The sequence below is a fragment of the Alligator mississippiensis genome, chromosome 1, assembly GCF_030867095.1.
Source record: "Alligator mississippiensis isolate rAllMis1 chromosome 1, rAllMis1, whole genome shotgun sequence".
Taxonomy (NCBI): domain Eukaryota; kingdom Metazoa; phylum Chordata; order Crocodylia; family Alligatoridae; genus Alligator; species Alligator mississippiensis.
The window spans coordinates 151470323-151497085 of record NC_081824.1 but is presented as its reverse complement, the minus strand read 5'-3'; the positions used below and the strand labels follow the sequence as shown (position 1 = coordinate 151497085).

At 42.3% G+C, this 26763-nt stretch overlaps 1 protein-coding gene across 1 annotated transcript in view; it reads left to right on the top strand.

Moving 5' to 3' along the window:
* Nucleotides 1-26763, top strand: part of PCNX2 (pecanex 2) — a 245957-nt gene that overhangs the window by 37254 nt on the left and 181940 nt on the right. Inside the window, exon 9 of the mRNA XM_059715472.1 lies at nt 22839-22974. Coding sequence (XP_059571455.1) covers nt 22839-22974 — 136 coding nt within the window. The remainder of the gene's footprint in view (nt 1-22838; nt 22975-26763) is intronic.

The following is a 26763-nucleotide window of genomic DNA, read 5'->3' as shown; positions in this document are numbered from 1 at the left end:
TTAATCTGTTTTAGAAATGTGAAATCATGCAATCTTTTTTATGTTCAAAGAAACCAGGGTTGAGGGAGTGACCACACTGTATGGTAAACATATGGAAAAGAAAATACTAACTGCTGTATGTTTTCACTGTCAGCCAAAGTAATGTTTGGAGCTATAAATGTGCTTGTAATTAAAACAAAGTGAAATAGATCTGGATGGCATAGGAAGCCATCCTTTGTCTTAATCCTGTTGCCTCTCAGTCATTGTCCACTGACCTCTTATTATTTTTACTATCATGTTATATGAGAGCAAGTGATCATGCTTTACTGGGCGCAAAGAATAAGCCCTTCATTCTGCTTGAAGTCCACATAACAATCATTTTACCACTCTTCAGAAGCAATTCAACAGTATTTTTTTCCCTCAAAGGTGCTTTTAGAATGGTCCCAGCATCCTAATTGTATTGCCTCTGCCCATCCCTTTGGTGTTATAATCCATCTCTGATTTGTTGGGTTTTATTTAACTGCACAGAAAGGTGTTTTTTATGAGTATACTGAAGGGTATGGTCTCACATCTTTTACAGCACTTTTTTAGAATTTTTATAAAGGCCGTGGGTGGGAGGGATATTTTTCATGACAAACTAGGAATGTTGTTCAGTTGTATGTTTAAACTAATGTAGTGATACGATTCCATTGAGCTAACCCCATTCCTAGCATGGGCATACAGACATCTTTGCAAAGTGTCCCCTGAATATCCAACACTAGACCTGGTTACTTTGTTCAGTGGCCAAACCAAAAGATCAAAAAGAAAAATAAAGTTAGGGACAACCCAAGGTGGAAAATTAGTGTTGTCTTTGGGAGAACAAGACAACTGAAATGTTGACATTGATTTGGAATTAAATATTTAATTTCATTTTAGTGTTACCTAACTCTCTTGTACCTTTTTTTTTAAATTTAGGTCAGTTTTGAAAGGAAAGGTCAGTGTTTTAGAAATGTTGATGTGAAACCCCATTTTTCGATATTTTCTCCCCCTATTTTTAATCCAAAAATATTAATCAGATTTGACCAAATTTCATTACTTCTTTTGGTCACCCTGACACTTTTGACAAATTCTCAAAATTTTTTACTTTTTTTTTGAGAATTTTGCTATTCTCAGAAAAAATACAGCTTTGATACTGCTTTCTTTAGTGTGAATGCTCACTCACCAGGCTGCTGTATTTTGTCTCAGGATACTGGTCTCATATGTTTTTAAGTTTTCTTTGGTTTAAGTAGGCTGCAATCCACTTTCTATTTCTTGGTCCCTTCGGTGCTCTTTTTGGGGGAAAGCATCCTCTGCTTCCTGCAGCACAGAAATGGGGTCAGCTATTCTAGGCCCCAGGAGCAGTGCTGACCTTCCCCATCTCCCTAACAGCTTCTTTCCAAGAACTCCACTTTGTAAGCATTCTGGGTTTACAGTTGAATTTTTCAGGGGTAGATAGGTGAATCAGACAGACAACACAGATTTTGTGAAGTTATCTAGACAAGTACTTTTTATTGAGATAGGGCCTAAGTTTTAGTTATGTATTTCAGCTATAGCCCTTGACTACATTCTTGTATACAGTAGCTCCTCTGAGCAATGCATGGACAGACAGTGGAGAGTTTATTAAGTTTCTCTCTTTGCCTCGCTTTATACAAACTATAGACTAATTATTGATAGCAATAGTAATAAAATGGAGGCACATAATAAGAGATGCACAGGGCTCTGTATAAGGCATAGCTCAAAGAGTGTAGTTTACATTGGATAAAAAATCAGTGCAAGATTTAATAGTAATACTTCTGATGCAGTTGATTACTGAACAGAAAAACACAGAAAATATTCCTAAGAGTAAGTTTTTAGCAAGAGATTTTTTTCGAGAAGACATTTGGAAGGTAGGAGAAGCACTTCTCCAAGTGTTGGGCAGCATGAAGGAAGATACAGAATTTGCATTATAAATAAGAAGAAAATACTGGGAAGAGTGGGCTGTGGTATAATTTATTTGTTCCAGGGACATTCTGTAACATGGTTTGGCTAGCTCAGCTTGCAGAAAATCTCTCTTTCCATCCTGGTCAGAGAAGCTGCTAGAGCTGCCTGGTCTAGCAACACAAACACTACAAGAAGAAATGCAGTGGTAGTAGCATGGAACAGAAGGGGTTATTATATTTAACATCTCGAATACTAAGTATTCTGTCCCCAAATATTAGTAAAAATTGCACTTAGAGGAACAACAGTGACAGGACCTTTACAATTGTCTTTTTTAGTGGCATTCTGGGGATGTGATATCACTTCTAGTACACGCACACACACATACACACATACCGTGTTAGTCAGGTAGGATTCTTGCCAGTTTCAAAAGGACATAATGATTGCAGGCAAAAAAAGCCCTTTTCATGACTCCTAACTGTATCTATTCTTATTATGAAAGACAAAAAATATCAAATAGAATAACACAACATGTAAGTAGTAAACAACAGTTACTTCAGTTACAATCTCTTCTGTATGTCTGTCTGTGGAGAGCTCTCAACAGAGACTATACCTTTGAGAGTGGGCCCACCTTTGATGGGGACGCTCGTCACTAGGTAAGTTGTGACCAAGTACATTATTCCCCAAATCAGTAGTGACCCCTGTCTCAGTGTTAATTGTGAAGGATGTGGTGGCTGCCTGTTGTTGCTTATGAATATTATATGTTTTCTTTGTTTGTTGTAGTGTTATTTCTGTGATGGTAAGGGTTGGGGATGCCTGTACATTTGCAAGAAGAATAAAATAGCTCCTGATAACAGCTTCTCCACAAATGCTTGAGGCAGTTTAGAAGCCAGCTGTTCTGAAGACTGTCTGACCCACAGTGGTTTGACCAAACTCCAAAATCCCAGGAAAGAACAAATGACTGTCTGGATTTAAAAGGGGTTGCAACCCCTGAAAGGGAATGCAGAGGTCGAGTTGAGGTGAAGTCAAACTCCGTGATGTATCAAGGTCAGGTGTGGTCTCTATGCCAGGAGTACACAGTCTAACCAACTAGGATTGAAGGTTTCCTTCTTGGTGTTGTGGTGGCTTTGTTTTTTTCAGTGTCTTGTTGCTGCTGTTTGCTTGCTTGTCAAGGTCAGGTGAACAGGCAGAGTTAATTAAAATGTGTAAGAATACGCAAGAGAAAGAAGAGGAATTTGTACTTTCTCCATAGGCTCACTGAAAGCAGAAAATGTCTCTCTCTGAAGATTAGCTTATTTCAAATATTGGCTGCTGTCACCTTGGGATGGTGTCGGTAGCATCTTCAGTCTGTTGATACATATGTAGCAGGGTTGCAATTTTTCCACTGTTGTCCATTTTATTTCTTTGTCACAGGAAATTCTAAGACCATCTTTAAAGACGGTCTTTTAATTCTTTTATATTTTTTTTGCCTAATTTTACAAGACGGTCACAGCAGGGCTTCACTGAAATTGAGATTCTGGTCCCAGCTTTTTTATTTGCAAAGCCTTTCCATTCTTAAAATAATCTTTACATTTAATTTATTCTTAGAGTGTCTAAACTTAAATGGTAGTTCAGTAAATTATTGGCTTTCCTTCTTAACAATCCTTTAACAAGTGGTTCCAGTTTTCTAGGGTATGAGTTTTATATATAGCCAAATTAATATATGTGTTTTATGCTCAACACTTGTTAACTTAGTGGTCTTCAACCTATGGACCATGGGCCCGATCTGGTACATGGAGCTTTGTTATTGGTGTATAGGGCACTCCACAGGTGCCACAGAAATTAACTCTGTCACTGCTTCCGCACCATCAAATGTTCAGGCCCATGGGCAGTTCCATGGGTTAGATGGCATAGCTGTAGATGTCAGATCAGGCCTGCGGGCTCTAAGTTGAATATCACTGGGTTAGTAAGATAATGAGTCATGAGTACACAATACTCATTCATTTGGCTGCATGGGTTGGGCCTGTGGACCAACTCTGTTCACTGGATCTAACCCATGGACTGGCCCTGCACCACTCATCTGGCCCATGGGGCTGGATGGACTGAGTACCACTGTGCTAACCAGTTATAACAAGGACATTCTATTTTATATTTGTACATAAAACATCTCTCTATTCAAAAAACAATGGTGTTAGTAATTATAGGAACTACTTACATTTATTTGCAAATAAACCTCAAGAGAACCTTATATTTTATTGAGAATTTGAAGCACAACAAAGGTTTTACTTGCAAAATGAAATGCACTAGAAGTGTCCAATATCTTCTGTAAACACTTTCCAACCATATATGTTCACCTGCAAATTTGAAGGATATTTATAAAAGAGTTTGGAGCATTTATAAAAGAAATAATTTTCAGGAAGGAAGTTGCTATTATTCTTTGTGTGGATCTAAAGTAAAAGTTTTTCTCTTTGTGAAGAGGAAGGTAGAGAAGCCCACTTTGTGACTTAGAAGCTGGACAGCTCTGTGCTAAGTGTTTGGGGGCCGAATGTCCTTTGGGCTGTACCAGTGCCCATGGTCCACACCAGGAAGAGCCACAGCCCCCTGCATGCTGAGCGAGTGCCCCCACTGCAGCTGGGCTCAGAAGTCCCTCCCACTGCTGCACCATGTATCCATGCTCCCCCTCCCCACCTTGCTGCATTGTACATCTATGCCCTCCCGCACTGCTTGCTGGTGCACCCTGTCCTGTTCCTACCTCTCCACTGTGCTACTACTCTCCCACAGCCCTCTGCCCTTATTACACCACACACACGTACTCTCCTGTTGCACAGCAGGGCCTCAAGTTCACTTTGAGCTCCTATGGCTGTGTCTCAGTGCACTACCCTGCCTTCTGGATCAGTAGCAGGCAGAGAAAGCTGGAGATGGGAAGGGGAGCCTGGAGATTCTGGTTGCTGTTGCAGCCAGTGATGGGGAGAGCAGTGGACAGGCAGGAGCTCAAGGAGGAGTAGGGGGTACAACTTAACCCCTGACAGATGGATGGCCCTGACCTAGCACATTGTTTTGCTAATACTTTATAAGCATCACTTCTCTCTGAAACTACTGCTGGTTAGAAATGTTTCAGGAAAAAAGGCTTCTCGGGCAATTCTGATTTGCCAGAACTGAAAATGGGTATATTTTGTTAATGTACTAATTAAGGTGAGATCGTTCTCAACTCCAGGGTGCAATTTCTCATCAAAAACTTAGGAGAGCATATAGCATAGGAATTGGGGAACTCATCTGAGATTTGGGAGATTCAGATTCAAGTCCCTGAATCAAGCAGAGCAGAGACTTGAATCTGGGTTTCCTATATCCCTGGGGAGTGCCTTAACCATTGGGGTCTTTGTTATTTGGAGTTACTGTTTCTTACCATCTCTTGTTTTTTTTCCCCTCTAAATTTCAAAAAGTCATAGCTTCATTATATTGTACAATGGAAAAAAAGATTTACATTTAAAAAAAATGAACAGCATGGGAGAACTAGTCCTGATCATTTCTATTTGAAATATTCTGCATGAAAGTGTTCTAGTATTCCTTTACCTGACCAGGTTTATTTCTGAACCATTAATATCCTTAGAAGCCTCTCCCCACCCTTCAAAGAAATAAAGGGCATGTCTGTACCAAACTGGTATTTGGCTTAAGTCCTAGATGTCCTGTTCTTTGAGTAGACACTTTTGATTGTTTGCCTTTTGACCAACTGGTTCCTAGTTACAACCTACTATTTGCAATGTGTTTATGATTTACAATTGGTAATTAAAACTCCAATCAAATATTCTATGCATGGCATAAATTGTAATCATTATCATTTGTATAGCCTTAAAACATAGGTCAAAAGAAAATAATATTCAGTGTAAAAAAAAAAAAATAGATGTTACAAAGCTGCATTCCAGATTCAGTGAAAACAGTGGGAGGTAATAAAGATGGTTTTATGGTTAAGGAGGTGTCATTCTCATTGACACTTTCAGTGTCTGTCACTGGTTGACAGGAAGCAGATGCTTCCTAGGAATTTCCTTAATTACTTTAAATGTTTCATTTCATTAAATAACTAAATTAGTTTTGATAAGCAGCCAAAAACATGAGCATGCGAGCTCTCTTTTTTTCTAAGTGTCAGACGTATGAAATTGTAAGTATCTCATAAAATGAGATAAAAGGAAAGCAATCTTTTAATAAGCTACAGCTCCAATAACTAGGAATTTTATTAACAATTTTTGCATCAATAGTGAGGTCTACCCTGTATGGTGTAGGAGTTCTGCAAGATATGGAGTCATGTTGGTACATGAATTACAGAATAGTCAGATGCTTTGTGTATACTTGCAGCACCAAGGTAACATATCTCCAAACATATTTAATTATTTGCTTGCCTAAACTATGCTCTATTTACATATGAGGATTCTTGCTTAGAGTTTGATTGGCCTTCTAATGTAAAAAGAAAAATGTGTCAATATTTGTTACCTTCTAGTAACATTGCTTTTCTGAATATGTCTCTGAAATATTGCTTTCCAAGAGCCCTGTCTTTTTAAATGAGCAAGCGTGGAAGAGATTGATCATCTGCTATGTGGACATTTTATACCTCCTGGTTTCACATCAGTCTGAAGCTAAAGTCAATTAATGCAACCTACTGCACTTTTTTCAAGTTACAAGTGCTAAAGTGACATACTGTCTGAACCTATAGTCCAGAGAAGCTGAATACTTGATTACCCTTTGTTTATCTGTGACCTACTAGAGAGATGGCCATTTCAGAATTACATGATAGGCTTCAAAGGCGTATGACCATTTCCACTCAGTACTTCACCTCACATTCAGAAAGGTTAGTGACTTTAGATCAATTTAAGATTGCTGATATAAAACACAATTGACTATTTTGAAAATGTCATTGTAATTTTGCTATTGCTGAATTCTTTGTTGATGAATTTTAATGCTGTTGAAAAATTAAAACATTAATATTTGGAGGAAAATTGAACATGAGTTACGGTATCAAAGTGTGATCACATTAAATATTTGGCTGCCTTTATAGGATGGTCTCAGAAACAACAAGAAGATGTTCTAAGTTTTCCTAATTTTTCATGTTGCCATTTCAAAATTATTTTGCTGCTTTTGGTAAAAATTTAAGTGAAATTTTAGTTTCACAGATATTCCCAAACTAGTGGAGGAGCCATCCAATTCTGGTATTGTCCACAGAGGTGCTTTCACTATAAAATTCAACTACTTTCCACCATAGATTTTGATGGTGTCAATCCTGAGGCACTATTTCTTTTTTAATTACAGGGTTTTACCAGGACATTGAGTAAATTTTGTATTCGGATGCAAGTAATTGTACAGTATTTACTTAGACATAATTTAGAAATGAAATATTACATTTTCCTGTCCTATTTTCTTCTGGAACATCTGTATATAACTTCTTATATATGTTTGTCCCTGTTTCAGGTATTCAAATAACCATGTTGCAAATACTGTATTTGGCTGGAGATGTGAGCTAATTTGCTGCCTTCAGTTTATTTTCTTTGTTGATATATTTAAACTATTTTGAATGGAATAGAACCTGTGGGGAATACTGAACAACAAATAATCCAAGCAGGGTAGCTGTATAACACACATGGGTTGATTTATATTTGTATACAGTGGATACCTTTTTAGAATGGTTTGTTTTTCCCAGCTGGCTGCTAATCATGACACAACCTCTTTGGTGTAAGAGCGTGTGATTAACTTGTTCAAATATTGTAATTTCATTATTATTGTTTGTATTACAATAGCCATTGAGATCAGGAGTCCATTGTGCCATACAAAAGTATAGCAAGCCATATTTTCTGGCTAAAGGAGCTAACAGTCTAGCTAGATGAGTCGCAAAAGGTCAGAGAAAGGGGAACAGCATATGAGCAAAAGACTGAGAATTAAAAGATAGAGAAATCAAGTGTCTTGCCCAAGGCTGCATAGAAAATCTGTGACAGAGTAAAGGGCAGAAATTGTTTCTCTTGGGTTCCCCCTCAGTACCTAAGCCCTGTCTTTCCTCCTTCAGTGACACTTGGGTGATTATTTAAGCCCTTTATGGGAATAAATGTAAGGATGAGCTGGCTTGTTCAATTCTTTTTATAATATTATTAAGAAAACAAGAGAAATGAGTCCTCCCATTCACTGTGTGGAAGCTGGGGAACTCAAGGTGGTCAGTAACTGAACTTCTTTGTTTAGTATCTTAGATGGGGCCCAGCTACTAAGCTTAAGCTGTCAAGAAGCCTCATCATAGTGCAGGGGCAAAATACAACCTGCAGGCCAGATCCAACCCTCCAGGTCATTCTATCTGGACCGTGGGGCCCCTAAAAAAATTAGAAAATTAATTATTATCTTCCTGGGGCTGCCTGTCAAAGATGACAAGGCACCAGCAGCAGCAAGACCCAGGAAGAGCTAGCAGCAGGACCCAGCAGCAAGGCCCACCTGACCCCGCCCTACCCCCAGCCACCAGACAAAAGCTTCTGCCTAGAAGAGGCTTCTGGCCTGGTGACCTTGGGGCTGTTCCCCGGCCCTCCCTCCATCCAAGAGTGGAGACTCAGGAAAGAATAGGTGGAGATGGCAGGGAGGATCGCTGGTGCAGCAGGAGCCAGCCCGGCCCAGCCAGCATCATGTGGTTCCCAGCTGGCTCCTGCTGCACCATGCTGTCCTGGCCATGCAGCCAGGAACTGCGCACTACCGAAGTGGTGGGCAGGTGGCGGGGGGGCATGGCAGGTGAGTGGTTGGGAGGTGAAGCGGGTGGGCGGGCAGACGAGGGAGAGTGGCGGGTGGGTGGGCAGGCAGGGGGAGCAGTGGGCAGGTGGGAGGGCAGGGGAGCAGTGGGTGAGGAGGGAGCGGCAGTGGCAGGCAGGGAAATTAGAGAAGCAGCAGGGGAAAGGCAGTGGCAGCAGGCGTGATGGGGAAAGTGGCAGTGAGCATGATTGTGGTGCACCAGGGACAGCCACAGCAGGAGCTGGGCTGGCTTCTGCTGCATTCTGTTGTTGTAGCCGGGAACCATGAGCTGCTGGGAGGTGCCCGGCTGCACCGGACCAACTCCATGCTTTGCAGCACAGATTCTGGCATTGCAGCTGGGAACATGCAGCATGGCATGGAGCTGGCCCAGTGCAGTTGGGCACCTCCCAGCAGTGTGCAGTTCTCAGTTGCAATGCCAGGACTTCAGAATGTAGTAGGAGTCCTGGTGTTGCAGCAGGGAACCATGCTGGGCACCTCCCAGCACCATGCAGTTCCCAGCAGCATGGCACTGAGCCGACCCAGCCAGGCCCATCCCTTCCAGGCACCACACGGTTCCTGGCTACAACACCAGGACCTATGCAGCATTGGATGGAAACGTCTGGACCCGCCCTGCAACACATGGTTCTCAGCTGTAATGCCAGGATCTGCACAGAGCCAGCCTGGCCCAATGATGCACTAGTGCCAGGAGCAAGGGGGAGTCCCACTCCATCAGGCTGGGCCGGCTCACAAGGTCTAGCACTTTAGCAGGGAGCTGCACATGGAGGCACAGTCAAAGTCCTGTGAGGCCCACATTGCAGCCAGGAACCGCATAGTGCCCTTCCCCACACCGCACACGTGTGCGCGCGCGCACCCCCCCCCCAAAAATCTCCATACTCGCCCACACCCCTCTACATACCCCTACAATGTACAAGAGTAAGATTTTGCTTTGAACTATTATGCAATCATCTCTATATACACAGCAAAACACACACAAATCAGGACAAAAATATTTTTTGAAATAAAATGTTATTCTAGATGTGTGTTTTTTAGTATATAATTTAGGGTTTTTTTGGTTTGAAGATGGTAACCCCCCCTCCCAAAAGGAGTACTTCTGGGGCGAGAGGAGGGATGTCTGGTGGCAAAGGTCAGGGGCTGGGGGGTGGGACTTCTGGTCTGATGATGGCGACCAGGGGGCAGGGCACCTCTTGAGGGGCAGGGCTATCCTTGCAGTGCTCAACAGCTCACCAAAACTCGTTAAGCAGCCCTCAAGCTGAAATAATTGCCCACCCCTGTCATAGTGTATAATATAAAATTAATTCCAGTTCATGCTCAGTTTACAATCACCTGTTTAATCTGTTTGGTCTGATTTCAGGATAAGCTCTTTCAATAGCATCAGTTGGATCTATAGGTTAAAAAGAACTAAGTGGAGCAAAAACAATGACTCTGTAGCAAGTAGTAAGGAAAAAAAAATACTCTGCCAGTGTAGCTTTTAAATATTGTAAAATTCCAGTTCTTGGCCTTGGGCTCATGAGAAAGCTTTAGCTCAGTGACTTAAGTTATTTGATTCACATTCAACTCCATAAATAAAGCAGCTGCTGAGTACTTTGTACTGTATGAAAGCATCTATCTGAACACCTTAGCGCTAACATTCATCTTCTGAATAAGCACATTAATACTTTATGGTGTTCACCCCTGGAAAATTCCCCAAGCCCCCTACAGATGTACCTTTTGCATTTCAAACTTATGTTGAAATGGGTAGCATACACTGTTTTTGACTTATTCATTACTAAAAGATACCATATCACTAAAGCAGCTTTTTTTTTCTTTAGCAAGGTGACTTAAATGACAGGGACAGCCTCCAGCTCTAGTAGCAGCAAGCTGCTGATTCTTAATATCTAATGAAAAAAACTCATTTCACCATGTGATTTGCTTATACAGTTACTCAAAAATACAGATTTTTAATTGTATGCCATAAATATATGTGGTATTTCAGGGTTTTTGAGGAGGAAACCCAGAGTCCTAAACCTACCTGATTTACAGGGTGGAGGGACAGGTTGATTTTCAGATCAGTTTTTTCCTTCTAATCTCTCTTTAAATGTAATTCTTCATGAATGATTTTTTTTTCACTTAAAAATCTTGTTGCCTTGCTACATGCAGTTTTTGTCTTACTTTTAAGTCAGATTTTTCTAAATCAAATGGTAAAGCACCGGTATGAAATGCAACTTTTTTTTGGCATCTCTCTGGCATCCTTGCAATGGGCTAAGTACGGACAGTCAAAGTCTGAGGCTGAATCGATTCAGTCTTTGCAGGTTAGTCTAAACTGCAGAGATTAAACTGAGATATAACTGGACACACATTTACTTTTGATTCAGGAAAAGCAGCCATGTGCCTGCAATGGCTCGGGGGGGCACTAGAGCATGGCTCTCTGGCATATAGCCAGCATAGGCTGTGTGTTTGCTTCCTCTTCCTGTTGCCCCTGAGGTCTCTGGGATTTATAGTCCAGATTCACAGCAGCAGGACTCTACAGGGTAGCTCATCACTTCCTCTTCCTGCTTCCAGGTGCCTCTGGGATTTGTATTCCACAGTCACAGCCAGTAGTAAGTTTGAATGGGGAAAGGGGTGTTTAGCACCCATTCCTTTGCCCCAGACACCAGCTAGGGTTTGCCTGGTGGGGGGCAGTCCCTCCCTCCCTCCCTCCCACTACCTTTCTCTGCTGGAGTGGACCATCCAGCCCAACCCAGGGCTGGAATGCATGCTGGGGGACTGTGATTTAACTTGAACCAGGAAGGAGTTTGAGACAGAAGTTTCATAAACTGGTTTGACCCAAATCAGTTAAGTCTGATGCTACATTCAACCAGGTTTATCTTAAACTGGTTTCAGCCATTTTGAAACTGGTTTATATGCACTGAGCTTCTGTTCTGATACAGGTTTGAAACACTTTCTGATCACTTAAACCAGTTTATGTATAACTTCTGTTCCTAAGGAAAAGTCTGTGGAACACAGTATAATCTATATTTCCATTTAGAATCCCATTCTAGATTTGTGGGTGCTTCAGCATCCTTTCTTTAACAGAGGAAGAAAAGGACATTTTGAGAAGGAGTTTGTGAGAAGACAGAAGTGAGAGCATTGCCACAGGAGGGCAGCAAAATCCTGTGTAAATACAAAAGTCTTTGCAGAGCTTTAGATTTTAGTGCTTAGTCAGAAAGAACTACAGTAAAGCTGCTCTTTTCTGGTGAAAGAAGTGATGGGGATATTTTGAAATACGTTTCCTTGAGATAAGGGAACACCAAATGTTTTTAATATATTTCTATTTCCAGAACAATATCTACAGAATACCTCCTTTAATTAAAAAAAGAAAAGACCAGCTAAGCAAGATTTTCATGTTTTGTTTTTATTTCCCTTTAAGATATATTCCTTCTTTTTGAACTGTAAGTGTATATTAACTTATATTAGCAAACCAAAACTATGATTAGGAACAGATAAGGTTGCAGCCAGACATACCCTATCCCCACAAATCCTAAAAGCAGAAGATAAGGGGAAAGATTTCTGTGTTCCTTTCTGCCCTCATGCTGTCCACAGTGCTCTTGTTAACGCACCCCAGCACTCCATAAAACTTTTCTTTCCATACGTGACAGCCAGCTTCATTACACTTGCACTTCAATGCAAAGCCTTAACAGTGACCTCATATGTTTTATAGTGATGATATCAACAGATCAGTACATCTAAACGTTTCATGTTCAGTGCATTTGGAAAGCTATTTTGCTTCGGTGCTTCTGATGATTCTGGAAAGGGTTTTTGGTTTTTCTCTTCCATGCTCTCAATTTTAGCCTCCTTGAAAGTGATTAACAACAGTTTACATGCAGGAAATTTTTTACCATCAAAATAAAATTATGTTGGTTCAGCTCACAGCATATATTCACAACTATTTCTCAAAACTTAAACACTTACTAGACAAGCGCTACTTATGCATGAACACACAACTATTTTTCAACATAGTCTCCTTCTTCATTATTGGCCTTTTCCCTAATAGTCAACATGTTTTGAGATTGTACAAAGGTCAGTCAGAAATAATGCTTCATAACTTCCTATGTAAGCTGTGGACATGGAGGGTGTTCATCTTGACTTCATGCATCTGGGAGGCACAGAAAACTCAGAGGCCAGTATGTCAAGATTCTGAAGACACTGAAACCTTGTATGCAAATAGCCCATGTCAAGAGCCATATCTGAGTGCTGCTTTTGCGCAGCCATGCTCACCCATATACCACAGAGGCAATCCTATTATTTGGACGGACTGTGCTGCCCCATCCTCCATGCAGCCAGGAGGAATGAAGGACAAAGTATGAGGGCAACGTTTTTGGGATGACAGTTATGGATTGATGGAGTCTGTGTGACAGTGGCTGCTCAACTGGGACAAGGACTTCTACAATGTCAGGATACATGCCCTTGTTCTTCAGTGAAAAAAAAGCTTTTGATGGAGACTATGTTGAAAAATAGCTGTGTGTTTAGGGATGATGTACAAGTTGTTTGTGCAAGTTTAATATTTGGCTGAGAAATAAAAGGAGGTATTACTTTGTGACTGCCCCTTGTATAATTGATGTTAAAAACTGACATGTCTTTTGGGAACGCTGTTGCTTGCACAGTTTTAGGTCCTAAAATGTTGTAGAGGTACAAGAAAAAGGCAAAAAAGGGGGTGAGGGGAAAGTGATAGTTTTCCAGAACTTCAACTACATAATATTTTGACAATTAAGATCAATTTAAATGAGTTTTTAAAACTCCAGTAGTACCCATTGATTTCAAAACACACATACACACCTTCCTTCAGAACTCTGCTTTTACCCCCAAATGTGTCTTCTGCTTTGAGAATATGAAAATGAAACTGCCTATTTAAATTTTGCCTGATTTCATTAATGCTTTCTTATCTAAAAAAAATTAAAAATGTAAAAAGGGAGCTTAGACATAGCAAAACATGAGGTCTTTTTGAAAAATTATTTCTATTCTAAGCTGCTATAGATAATATGGGAAGAGAAACTTAAAAATATCAGTTTTAAGTTGAGAATATCTCCTTCAAAATTATAATTAGTGAGCTTACAGAAAAAGAGCCAAGATTGTGTCCTGAGCTTCACAGGATTTTTTTTCTGATGCCCTGATTAGTTTGATATGTAATTAGCGGATCTTCCCAGTGCTCTACTTTCACTCCATACTTCATTTTGCCTCCTAATTTTTAAGAAGAAAGTTTTGTCCTCTAATGTCATAATATATTACATGTAAAATTTCCATGTTGGGGCAGGCAGACAGGAGGTGGCAGTCCTCAAAGAAACTGCTACAGATGCTGCTGGTGTAACTAGGTTCTCACCAGGGATCTGGGTTTTCTGTTTGCTGCAGAAAAATGCAGATTTTCTCTTTTAATGGAGTAAAACATGGGAAATGGTGAGTTTCCCCTTGCAGGTAGCAGAGTTCCAGCCTGCAAAGGGCTGCTTGGGGCTGTGGGGAGCAGGAGGAGAGTTATCAGGGGAGGTGGGGGGGCTGTGGGTCAGGAGTGAGGGACACCGGCAAGGCTGGGAGGCTGTGGGTCAGGAGCAAGGAGCACTGACAGAGCTGGGGGCCTGTGGCTTGGGAGGGAGGGGTAGTGGTATGGACATGGCACTGGCATATTAGGGCTGCTCAGTTACATAAAGTAGCAGGGGGAACAGCCACAACTGGACCCTGGGGAGCAAAAGGGGCAGGGGGAGCTCTGATTTTTCCATGATAAAAAAACCCAAAATCAAATGCCAAAGTATTTAATATTTATTTTATTGTAATGATTGAGGCACTGGTCAGCTTCCAAATTGCTTTAAAATTGTAAATATATCAATAAATAATTGTTTTCAACTGATACCAATTTAGTGTTTCATTTTAATTGTCAAAAAACATGGATTTTAGGGGTTTTAATCAAAGAATTTGTGATTTTTAAATAGACCCCTGGTCCTTACATGAGCTGGGCAGTATGGCACCCTTAGAAAGATCTTATGGCATTCTGGTTGAGAATCACTGGTATAGTTGGAAGACAGCAGGAGCAAGGATGGTGATATTGTAGTGGGAATCTGTGCAGAGGCTGATTTAGGACTTTGAATCTTTTCCTATCCTAAATGTAGATGGTTATATTATTACAGTGAACTGACAGAGATTCTCACAGAGAGCAAAAGTCAAGGAATTCAGAATTAAGGTTATCAAGAATATAGACTAGTAGTTCTCAACCCTTTTAGACTTGAGGCACCTCTCGTTAGACCTAGGCACCCCTCAGAAAATATCAGCTCTTAGTTTTCCCTTGTTTTTTTGGAAAAATAATAGAGCAGTTGTAAAGAACCTAGAAAGACCAAAACAGGTCAAAATGTTTTTAATGTTATGGATTCTTATTTGAAATCTGTGGCTGTGTCCATACAAGCAAGCACGTGTCTGTTGTGGCATCTCAAAGCAGTTTGAGACACTGTAGGAGGCATGCCACAAATGAAAAAGTGTTCCCTGCACTGCAGATATGCAGCACGGAGTCTGTTTGATACCAGGGAATCCTGGTATTGAAAGAAAACATGCCAGAAAAAAGCAGCACCTCTGAAGCAACCGGAGGCTGGGTCCTCCAAAGAGATGCTCTAGCACCTGGCCAGAGCATCTCTATGCCTGCCGCATGCCCCTGCTGCTCCAGCACGCTGCCTCAGTGTGCTGGAAGAAATAAAAGCTGGGCATGGCTGGCAGCAGTGGCCTGGAGCTGGAAGGGACCCAGGTTCTGTTCCTGGTAAGCAGGGACGTACAGGTGGGGGGACCATCTGGGGGTGGGGGTTGTGTGAGAGGGGTGGGCCCCCTACCTGCTCCCCCTACCTCCCATGGTGCACAGGGCTCATGGCCCACTGCAACCAGTTCCCCAGCAGTGCATGGTGCCACCTGAGACCTGGGGAATACACATGGCACACAGAGCTGACCCAATTCACTGTTGCCCACCTTCAGACAGGACCAGGCTGGCTCCTGGTGCCACTTTGGGCTCCTGGCACTGCAGGCAAGAGCTACATGCCATTGGGCCAGGCCGGCTCCTGCACAAATCTGAAGCACAAATTTGTGCCGCTGCTACCTGAGCTGCTGCAAGCACACATACCTGCACGTGTGGATGCACCCTGTGGTTTTATCTTGTGAATCATGTTTGCACACCTAACAGTGCTAGCATGGAATGGCATCCCAGGGTACACTCGAAAGAATTTCAAGGCACCCCAGGTGCCTCTACACCCTGGTTGAAAATCACTGGTAGACCTACAACTGTATTGATATCAGAGGATACTGATACAAGATGTTACAAGGCAAGCGCTATGTCTGTAGCAATACAAGTGCTTCTCCGCTTTTAACATTGCTTCATTCAAGACAAAAGCTTGGGTTGATTAAACTAACTTGTATCATTCCAGGCTTGTGTTTAAAGACCTTGCACAATTTTAAATATCAGTTGGTTGTTCTGTAAATATATAAATATCATATCTTTTATTGCCTCTCTGTTTTTGGCTTAGTGAAGTTGTGCTTTGTGGCTGCTAATCAAAATGTGGTTTTGACTAAAATATTTTAGTAGGATTGTTAAACTCATAATAATCCAAACGCTAAACCAGAAAACACTGTGTGCACAATGTTTCCATTTAATAGCTTATTAGACATATTTTTGTTGCCAGGTTGCTTGTATTATTAGTCACCATCATAATATTTAGTGCTTCCTGTCTTTTCAAGTAGAAATCCCCTTTCTCATACATAGTTCAAAAGAAAGGCTAACTCAGAAATCAATAAAAATAATTTTAAATTATATTTATAATGATGTGAAGTACCCTTGTAGTGAGTTACCTCAAATTCTGACATAATAAAGAGCTTAGTCTGTCTGTCTGTCTGTCTGTCTGTTTGTAACGCTCTTGGAGCACTAGATTGGTTACTGAAACAACAAATCAGTGCTCCAAGAGCGTTATGGACAAGAGGCAGTGGTGGTAGCACAGCGATGCACTGCCGTGGTGGCAGGGATGAAGGGGATGGAGCAGGGGAGCAAGGCCAACGCTGCTGGCCTCCATACCCCCCGCCCCTCCCAGCCCTGCTCCCTGGAGGCAGTGGAGTGCTGCTGTAATGGCATGGACAGAGTGGGAGAGGCGAGGCCAGCACTGCTGACCTTGTTCCCTCTCCTCCCCCCGACCCTGCTCCTTGGAGGGGGTGGTGTGGGGTGCTGGTGGAGGGGGACAGAGGGGATGGCAGGGTTAGCTTCCCCTCCCCCCCACCGTGCTCCTGGGAGGTGGTGGTGGTGGCAGTGCAGGTGGGTTAGGGTTGGAGTTAGGGTTAGCAAGCTTCCCACCCCTCTGTCCCTGCCCACCCCTACCTGCCCCCGTCATTCTTGATGGGCAATTTGCTAGTATCTTCATAAGGAGGCTTAATAACTAGTAGAAAATGGGTTGGCATAAGCTATGCTGTAGGGGATTGATTTTTTTGGTAAACATTTCAGTGGCATAAAAAATGTCCTCAGAGAACAGGAGGAAGTTTAAAACACAGATTTCAAAAGGTTTGTTTGGCTACAATTAAATATTTTCCATGTTGTGCAGCTCCCCACTTACATTTTGCTTTGTTCCATTACAGAACTGAATGCAGCGAAAGGAAAAAAAAAAAAAAAAGCAAAACCTTAATCTTTTTTTACCAGTTATCAGTAGAGGGCACTATGTACCTTTCACATTCACCACGTGTACATTACTTGTTTGTCAAGTATATTTTTAGTTATTCATTTACAATTCAAAATTTAGTTTAATTATACCTTTGCTTATATTAATGGTGGAGTTTACTGTAGTAGATCTTGATAACATTAATTTGATTTTGCAAACGAACCGCTTTTCTGTTCATCAAGGCCTTAACTTGCACTGTGATATTTAGTTTTATGTTACAATTATTTTGTAATTAGGAAGTGTTTTCTCCTATTTATACATTAGATATTCCAATTATTTTATGGAAGCCAGTTATAGGCTTATAAAAACACAAACACAACTAGGATTTCCTGTTGACATTCATTATTGGTGCAACAGTGATGTCATTAGTAATGGTATATATCGTTGATATGCTCAAAATTTAAACTGTTCAGCCTTGGGAAGGGGAGGTGGTAGGTGAATATGAGAATAATAAATCCCATTTGGTCTATGAGGGAAAATGAGGTAACTAAGGGAGTGGTGTTGAAGGAAATGGGAACTAAGGGAAGTAATAAGATGTAAAGACGTAAGGAATAAGAGACCAGCTAAGGGAAGAAGTTTTCCAGGGGCAGACTCTGTTGTTGAACTGCTGTTTTTCCATCTCTGCCCTCCCAGCTGCACATGTTTCACTCCTCTGGTCCAAGTGCCCTGGTAGCATGGTAGTGTTCCTGACTCTCTCAACTGGCCTCCTGGTGGCTGACATGCTCTGTAATGACTGTTTCGGCCAGTCATTTCTGGTGGGTGGAGTTGTGAATGCTGTGGCTGAAAGGAAATAAAGAAAATAAAAGTCTGTTTGCTCTCCTGGGTCCACAAAGTTTTCCTTTGGTTTGGTGGGAGGAGGTTATCTCAAAGGGCACACTTGATACTTGTGCCATGAGTCAGAATAGAGATTTCTGAATTCTGAGGATTGTTTGGCCATAGTGCAATGGCAGTGTCTGACCAGGATGTTGTGACATACTTGTATGTACGTGCATACAGAGCTAGTATCATCTAGCTTGGCTCATCTTTGATAGACCCGAATGAAAAGAATATAATCAAATTTAAAATCTGTGCCAGAGAACTGACTAGGGAAGTAGGCAGATGAGTTTGGAGGTGAACTGTGAGGATGTAGCATGTGATTTTTACTGATTCTGTTTCCTTTCCGTTCTGTCTGGCTTACACACAAAGAAGCTCTTACAGAAATGGAAAATCTGGCTCACTAAAGGTGAAAAGATGGTCCAAAGGGTAGGATGTGAATGTGGGAGTCAGAAACCCTGAGTTCTGGTCTCTGCCAGTGGCATGTACATGTGATGGGGGTTTAGTCCCCAAAATTGAAATGGTGGGTTTTTAATTGTAACGATTAAAAAAACCCCACCATTTAAATTTACGGGCTTCTGTCACTGTTACGTTGAGGGACCCAATCCTGATCTTTTTCTCTCTCTCTGAGGAGCCTGCCCGCCACTCTCATGCCTGGTGGGGGGAAGGGGGGAGGTGGTGAACTGCTTCTGGGCTGAGTGGCCCCTGAGCGGCGGGGATCCCGGTCCTTCCCTCCATGGTGGCTGTACCCCCCCAGGGCCACCTGGATGAGCTGCTAGCAGGCAGGTGCTCCCCAGGGGACACTGTCGCCATGGAGGGAAGGTCCAGGGCCCACCGCAGCTCAGGGCCCACTGGCAGCTGGCCCCCTGGTTGTGGGAGAGGTGGGCAGGCTTTGTGGGAAACAAAAAAAAGGATCAGGCCTCTTGCTGCTTTTTTATTTCCTAAGTGGATCCTGCCTGCGCGAGCTGCCCCCAGACCCTGCAGCCCCTGAGTTGCAAGGGGACCTGGCCCTTCCCTCCCCAGTGGCAGCCCACCACCCCCCCTGGAGCCACCAGGGCAGGGTGCTTGCTGTGGGGGTGCTGCCTGAGCTTGCAGGCAGCACCCACCAGATCCAACTCTTCCCCAAGCCCACGCTGGGAGCAGCGCCCGGTGGGCTTCCAGTGCATGGGCTCACAGAAGAGTTGGATCCTGTGGGTGCTGCTTGTGAGCTGGGGTGGCACTTGTGCAGCTTGCACCCCACCCTGGTCCCCATCCTTGTTTTTCCCCCCCTAGAGCCTGCCCACTTCTCCCAAAGCCAGGGGGCGAGCTGCTGGTGGGCCCTGAGCTGCGGGGAGCCCTGGACCTTCCCTCCACGGTGGCAGCACCCCCAGGGTCACCCAGGTGGGCGTCTAGTGGACAGGTACTTCCCAAGCTCACAGGCAGCACCCAGTTTGATCCATCTGTTCCCTGACCTGAGGCAGCACCTGCCTTCTAACAGCCCACCTGGGCAGCCCCAGGGGGCAGCACCACCATGGAAGGAAAGAGTGGGGCTTTCCACAGTTCAGGGTCTGCTTGGTCCACTGGCAGCTTGCCTTATGGCTGTGGGAGACGTGGGCAGGCTCCATGGGAGGAAAAATAAAAAGGGATTGGGCCTCTCACTGCTTCTGCCCTCATCCCACCTCTCCCACAGCAGGGGAGCAAGTTGTCAAAGGCTGCAATGTTACAAAAGCTACATTGCAAACTAAACTATGTGCGGATGTGGTTTAGTTTGCAACATAGCAAACTCATTTAAATTGTACAAAACCCCCCTGCACGTGTACAAAAACAGCCAATTTTCATCACATGTACAAGCACTCTGCCTGCCTACAGAATTTCTATATGACCTCAGGCAATTCATTCAGTCTGTATATGCTTCCCTTTCCTTTCTGTAAATAGTAGTACTAAGAATTCCCTATTCATAGAATGTAGGCCAGAAGGGACCTTGGAAGATCATTGGGTCCAGCTCCAAGCAGGAAAGACATCTGGGGTCAAGTGACCCCAGCAAGGAGACCGTCCAGTCTCCTCTTGAAGATTTCCAGGGTAGGCAATTGCACCACCTCTGGAGGGAACTTATTCCACAGTCTGGACACCCTAGCTATGAAGAAGTTTTTGCTAATGTTGAGCCTAAAACTGTCTTCCAGGAGTTTGTGACCATTGCTCCTGGTTTCCTCAAAGTTGCCCTGGTGAACAGTTGATCACTGAGCCCCTTACGTACGCCCGTGATGTAGCAGTAAGCTGCTACCAGGTCCCCTCTCAGCCTTCTCTTCTTCAGGCTGAAGAGTCCCAGGTCCCTCAGCCTTACCTCGTATGGCTTGCCATGCAAGTCTCTGATCATATGGGTGACTCTTCTCTGGACTCTCTCAAGCTTTTCCACGTCCTTTTTGAAGTGTGATGCCCAGAATTGGACGCAGTACTCCAGCTGCAGTCTCACCAATGCTGAGTAAAGCGGAAGAATCACTTCCTTGGTTTTGCTTGAGATGCATTGGTTAATGTCTGCCAGAACATTGTTTGCCCTGCTGGCAACACACTGACAGATCATGTTCATACTATGGTCTGTTATTACCCCTATGTCTTTTTCAGTCATGATGCTAGTCAATTTGGCACCAGCAAGCCTGTAACTATATTGGGGATTGTTGGTCCCCAGATGGAGCGCTTTACACTTCTCAGTGTTGAACTTCATCTGGTTCTGATCTGCCCAACTTGCTAGCCTGTCTAGGTCCACCTGTATCTGTAGCCTATCTTCAAGTGTGACCATGCTTTCTCATAACTTGGTGTCATCTGTGAACTTGTGCAGTGAGCTCTTCACCCCTACATCCAAATTATTTGATAAAGATGTTGAAAAGAACTGCACCAAGCATGGACCTCTTCTCACCAGGATGATACAGATCCATTCATTAGAACTCTCTGAGTCCTCCCTCACAGCCAGCTTCCTACCCACCAAACTGTCAAGTAGTTAAGCCTGCAATTTTCCAATTTTTCCATGAGAATGTCATGGGATACTGAATCAAAGACCTTTTGGAAGTCTAGGTATATAATGTCAACCTTCTCTCTCTTATCCAGGTAGTGAGTTATCTGGTTGTAGAAGGAGATGAGATTGATAAGACAAGAACTGCCCATGATGAAGCCATGCTGGCTGTCATTCAGAATCCTACCTTCTGCAAGTGTATCGCACATAGACTCCTTGATGAATTTTTTCAGGATTTTACCTGGGATAGACATTAGGCTAATTGACCTATAGTTGCCCGGGTCCTCACTCCTCCCCTTCTTGAAGCTGAGCACTACATTGGCCCTCTTCCAGTCTTCAGGGACCTCCCCCGAGTGCCACAAGTTTTGGAAGAGTTTCGCCAGAGGTCCCACAATGACTTCGGCCAGCTCCTTCAGCACTCTCGGGTGAAGTTCATCCAGTCCTGCTGACTTATAAATGTGTCTACCTTTTCTAACTGATCATGCACCAGCTCAGCATCAACAGTAGGAAGGCAGTCATTCCCACCATGCCCATTCTGAGCCTTATCTTGCATGATTTTCCCTGTATTCTGGTGAAATACCAAAGCAAAGTAGTTGTTCAGGAGTTCAATTTTCTCCTGAGTGTCGGTAACTAGCTGTCCTAAATTGTTAAGCAGTGGCCCCATTTGTTTTCCTTCTGTTCCCTACATACCTAAAGAAGGACTTCTTATTGTCCTTGATATTCCCATTGCTAGGTTAAATTGAGTCACCACCTTAGCCTTTCTAATCTTTTCCCCAAATGCGGACCATTGTTGTATAGTCCTCCTTGGAAACTATCCCAAGCTTCCATTTTCTGTATTTCTCTTTCTTCTTTTTCAAGAGGACCATGATATCCCTATTAAGACAGGAGGGCTTACCAGCCCTTCTGCTATCTTTCCTCTGCACAGGAATGGTCTTCTTTTGTGCTTTGAGGATTGTGTCCTTGAGGAATGACCACTCTTCATGCACTCCTTTTACCTTTGGTTCCTGGACCCTCAGTGCTTCCATTACTATTGCCCTGAACTTGTTGAAATTCACTTTTTTTAAGCCCAAAACTTCATCCCTGCTAGCTGATAAGCCTGCCTTGCTTTGGGCACACATCTATACATGCACATGCTAAGGTGCATTAACACAGTGCACTGACTGACTTGGGACTAAAGTTAGTCCCAAGTCAGTCAACATACACAGCGTTAATGCGCCTTAGTATGTCTACATGTGCATTAAGGCTCTTTAGCTATTCATGCCTAAATTTGCTACCTGCTTTTGCAGGTATGAAATTTAGGTGCAAATAGCCTAAAATAGCCATATTTAGGGTGCATTATAAGCAAACATGTGGATGCATGCCATTAATACACCTTAAAAATGGCTAATATGCCTTAAATTGGCACGTGTAGATACATCCAAAGAGTTGCATCTCTTTGCCATTTAATCCTTGACATCCCTACTGAGACTACGAGCTATAACACCTATTATGATAGTGGGTGACGATCACATTTTTCTATTTAGAATTATAAAACAGTGATTAGATAATTAGTAACTACTCTGGACTACTAGGACCTAGGCTAGATTTTGTCAGACAGGATGGAAGGTTCCATGTTCTGTTGCCAGTTCTGTGAGCCAATAGTCCTAAATTGTTTTAAGTGTTCTTAACATCACTTTTTCTAAACCTATTCCATTCTTTTTCTCCCTATTGCACAGTGAAATACAATTCAGCTCCTCTAGTACTACCACTTCAGAGAGTCAGGAACCATCTTCAGGTGATCAAGCAGCAAGTGCACTCCAGCAGCAGCTTCTACTGATGATGGCTCGAAGAACCCTTTCAGAAACACCCAAGGTATATTATAATATTTAATTTTCTAGAATTTTAATGAATCATGTTCCATTAATATGTGGCAGAAAAGAACACCTGCTGTTGATGCAGTTGTGCTAATTCTTTTGTATTGATTAGTTTGGTACTGCTCTACTGAGTTTTTTTTAATGCTTATTATGAACACAGTTCTGCTATCTGTTCTCACACACAGTGATATCTTCTTATATTTGGTATCCCTTTCACTTCAAAGTGCTATTTGCAGAATAAGGTATCATTTTGTGAGCCAGGGTGATGAAACTGGAGCCTAACAGAGCATTTTTAGTAGGGTAAAAAGGACAGTTTTGCCACAGTAATTTTATTTTTCTTTTATAGCATTTAAGGATTACTGTGTATCTAATGCTGCCAAGCATTTGTGTAAGACCCATGTTAGCTGTTCAAAGAGAATACCAGTGTATAAACAGTCAGTCTCATATCCTGAAACTTACTTAAGTTTGAATAAAAGAGGGCACCGCTCTGGAGATCTTATGCACATTGCCCAAGTTTAGTATTATGACAGATTTACTATTTAGATTTATATGGGCATTTAAGCCTAAAATATTAAGTCAGTCACCACTTACCTGAAGTGCGCAGAAATACTCTTAGGTCTTGGATATTTTTTTGTGAAATGTCAGGACACTCCCAAGTCCCAAAAGCTGGAGTTGCCCACTACTTGACAGAATAAGGCCTTTAGAGCTAATGTATTTTGTAAACTGACAATAACATATTTTAGTTTTTCAGTGTTTGTAAATCTGAGGCCTGTGTGACTCTTTGGACTATCTTTAAGAATCTGGACTCTTCCACATCACAGGGTTTCACCTCCACTTTTCCAAATGCCTATTTCTAGTTTAATGCTTGTATTAATAATTCAAAGCATCAATTATTTTTTTACTTAGTTTTTTAATAGGATCTAGGAGCTGACAGCCTTCAGTATGGGAAGGTGACTGTTTTAAATTTTAAAATATGCTTTTGCCTATATTTGTAATAAATGCATATAAAATTATTATTTGGATTTGTAAAGAGACTTCTGTACTAGGTCTTAAATTCTTTACACAAATATTTAATCCTTTAAAAAGCCTGTGACCTTGGGTACTATTTTTCACCTTCATTTTAGCTACAAGAAACTGCTGGATTAAGAGTTGAAGTGTTTAGTCCAAGATCGTACTGCACATTTAAGGCAGTCAGGCAGAGATCTCCCTTCTTTTTTACGTCTATTCCTGTGATGAAAAGGTGAAACCATGATGCTATAAAAGTCGTGGGGAGTTTTGATGTTGACTTTAGTGAAGCTAGGATATAACTCAGTGCCTCAGACATTAATATAAATTACTTGGGTAGTGTTTCCTTCATTTTGTGGATAAATGAACAAAAACACATGACTTGTTTAAGGCAGCACAGCTAGTTGGGGACAGAACTCTAAATAAAATGTAGAAGTCCAGATCTAAGCATGAACCCTACAAACCTGTGTGCACATGCTTAACTTTATATATATGTGTAATTCTCCAGAAATCAATGAGAAATCAATGAGGCTACTCACAGGCTTAAAAGTAGGCACACACTGAAAGGATTGCAGGATCCTACGATCTATTTAGATGGTAAAACTGTTCCTCTGCTACCTCTGCCCATTCAGAACTCCTTTTTCTACTAATAAAACCAAATTAGAAAAGTAATAGAATTGAAAATACAGGTTTTTAAAAGAAAAATTGAATTGGAGTGTTGTTGTAGCTCTTATTGTCCAGGAAATATGCAAAAAAGAACTTTTTTGGTGATATCTTTTAGGCACAAAGTCTCATGTCTCTCCTAACCATATAGTTGGTTCAATAGAAGATATCACCAAAATAACCCCCAAACCCTTGCTTCTCTCATGAAACCTCTCAGTGTAGACATAATCAAGAAGAACAGGTTCTTAGAAACTGACAGAAGCAGTAGTCTGCAAGTGTATCTAACTTTGGCTTTTTCTCTTTTATCTAAATTCAGGATTTGGGGTTTATCAAGATGAGATTAGAGAGGCTTGTATCTGATGGTATTTATACATTTACACCAAAGATGTCAAACATGGCCCACAGGCCTGCTCTGGACCATGGAGGTTGGTCATCCAGCCTGTAGGGCTTCTCATGGACTGGGCCACTCACATCTGCAGTCGAAACATGGCACATGGGACTTATTGCTGCAGCTATCAAAACCCCTGTGGCAGCAATGTTACTTCCTGTGGGTTCAGAGTGGCTTTGGAATCCAGGGAGTTAACTCTGCTTACCTTTCCCCCCAATCCTCCTCAGCCTGCTGTCAAAAGTGGTGGTTTTAGTTGCCCCTGGTGACTAAAACCAGTACCAGGGGGAAAGGGAAGGAAAATGGCAGCAGTATGAACTCCCTGATTTCCAGAGCTGTGCTGAAACAGCACTTTCAGCAGCCTTAGGGATCAGTACTCTGGCTGCTCACAGGTTATCCAGCCTGCAGAGCCAAACAGGTTTGACACCTATGATTTACATGAACTTGATGCAATTTTTTCTCTGTTTTACTATTAAACTTAGTTCAGTTAAGAATCTTGCACACCTATACATATGCAGCGAGGCTTAAAATTAATCGAGTCACCTGGAGTGTGGTAATTAATAGGGCTGTGTGAAATTTTGCTGGCTGTTTCATTTCAATGCTGTTTTGATTCGTTTCAAGCTCAAAACAGTGAAATCAAAATGAAATGAAGGCCTTTAAAACAGCCTCAAAACAAGGGCAGTCAAAATATTTTGAAACGTTTTGAGTTTCGAAGCTGGGCTTGCTTGCAGGCAAACAGAAAGTAAGGAGAGGGTAGAGGGAGAGGGGGAAAGGACTGCTCTCATATTGACCATGTAGTTGGCTAGTGACTGTGATCCTTCCCTGAGGTCCCTTCCAATCCCAGTGCTCTGGGGGAGGGATGGAAAAAAAGCATAAAAAGCAACATAGTTTGAACTGAGCTGCTTTCTGCCTTGGGGTCAGTTACTGAGCCGTCTTCCAGCAGCTCAGCAACATCAGACAACAAAGGCTATCACTCTTTCCTACTTGCTAGCCTAGTGGGATTCATCAATACCTTTTGCATTCTATACCCTTTTATTTTATTATTATATTCATTGATTCCTTTCAATTTATTCCTTCCCAAAAATCCGCTTTTTGTTTTTGTTAGTCTATTTTGATTCTTTTCAAATCTGTGCTTTCTCTCAGTGTGCATTCTATTCACTGTGTAGGGAAGCACAGCATATATTGCATAGTGTAATATAGAATTTATGCAGGAACATATGCATACATTTATATATCTTTATTTTATTTATTACATAAATACATACATACCTTACATAAATACACATAAATATACAATTATCTACATATATTACATAAATCAGATAACATTACAGAAGAACACAGATTTTCCAGCACACCAAGGCAAAGACATTATGAAACACACCATGAAGTGTGCTGGAAAGGCAGCTGGCAAGCCTTCAGGGAGGAGCGGAAGAGGAGGTAGAGAGAGAGCTGTAAGTTTCCCCTGCCACCCAAACTGAGATGCAGCCTCTTTGCTACAACAAGCAGGCATGAGGCTTCCACTAGTTCTATAGGCAGCAAGGAAAGGGGAGCAGTTAACCACTGCCTGTGCCTGAGTCTGCATCCCATCCAAGAGCACCAGCCATAACCTGCCCCACCATCACCATGACAACAAGCAACAGCACCAGCATGACAGTCTCCTCTACCCCCATTTTACTTCCCATGCTGAGCCTTCCAGTGCCTGAGGAAGAGCTGGAGCTGGATCTGAGTGCC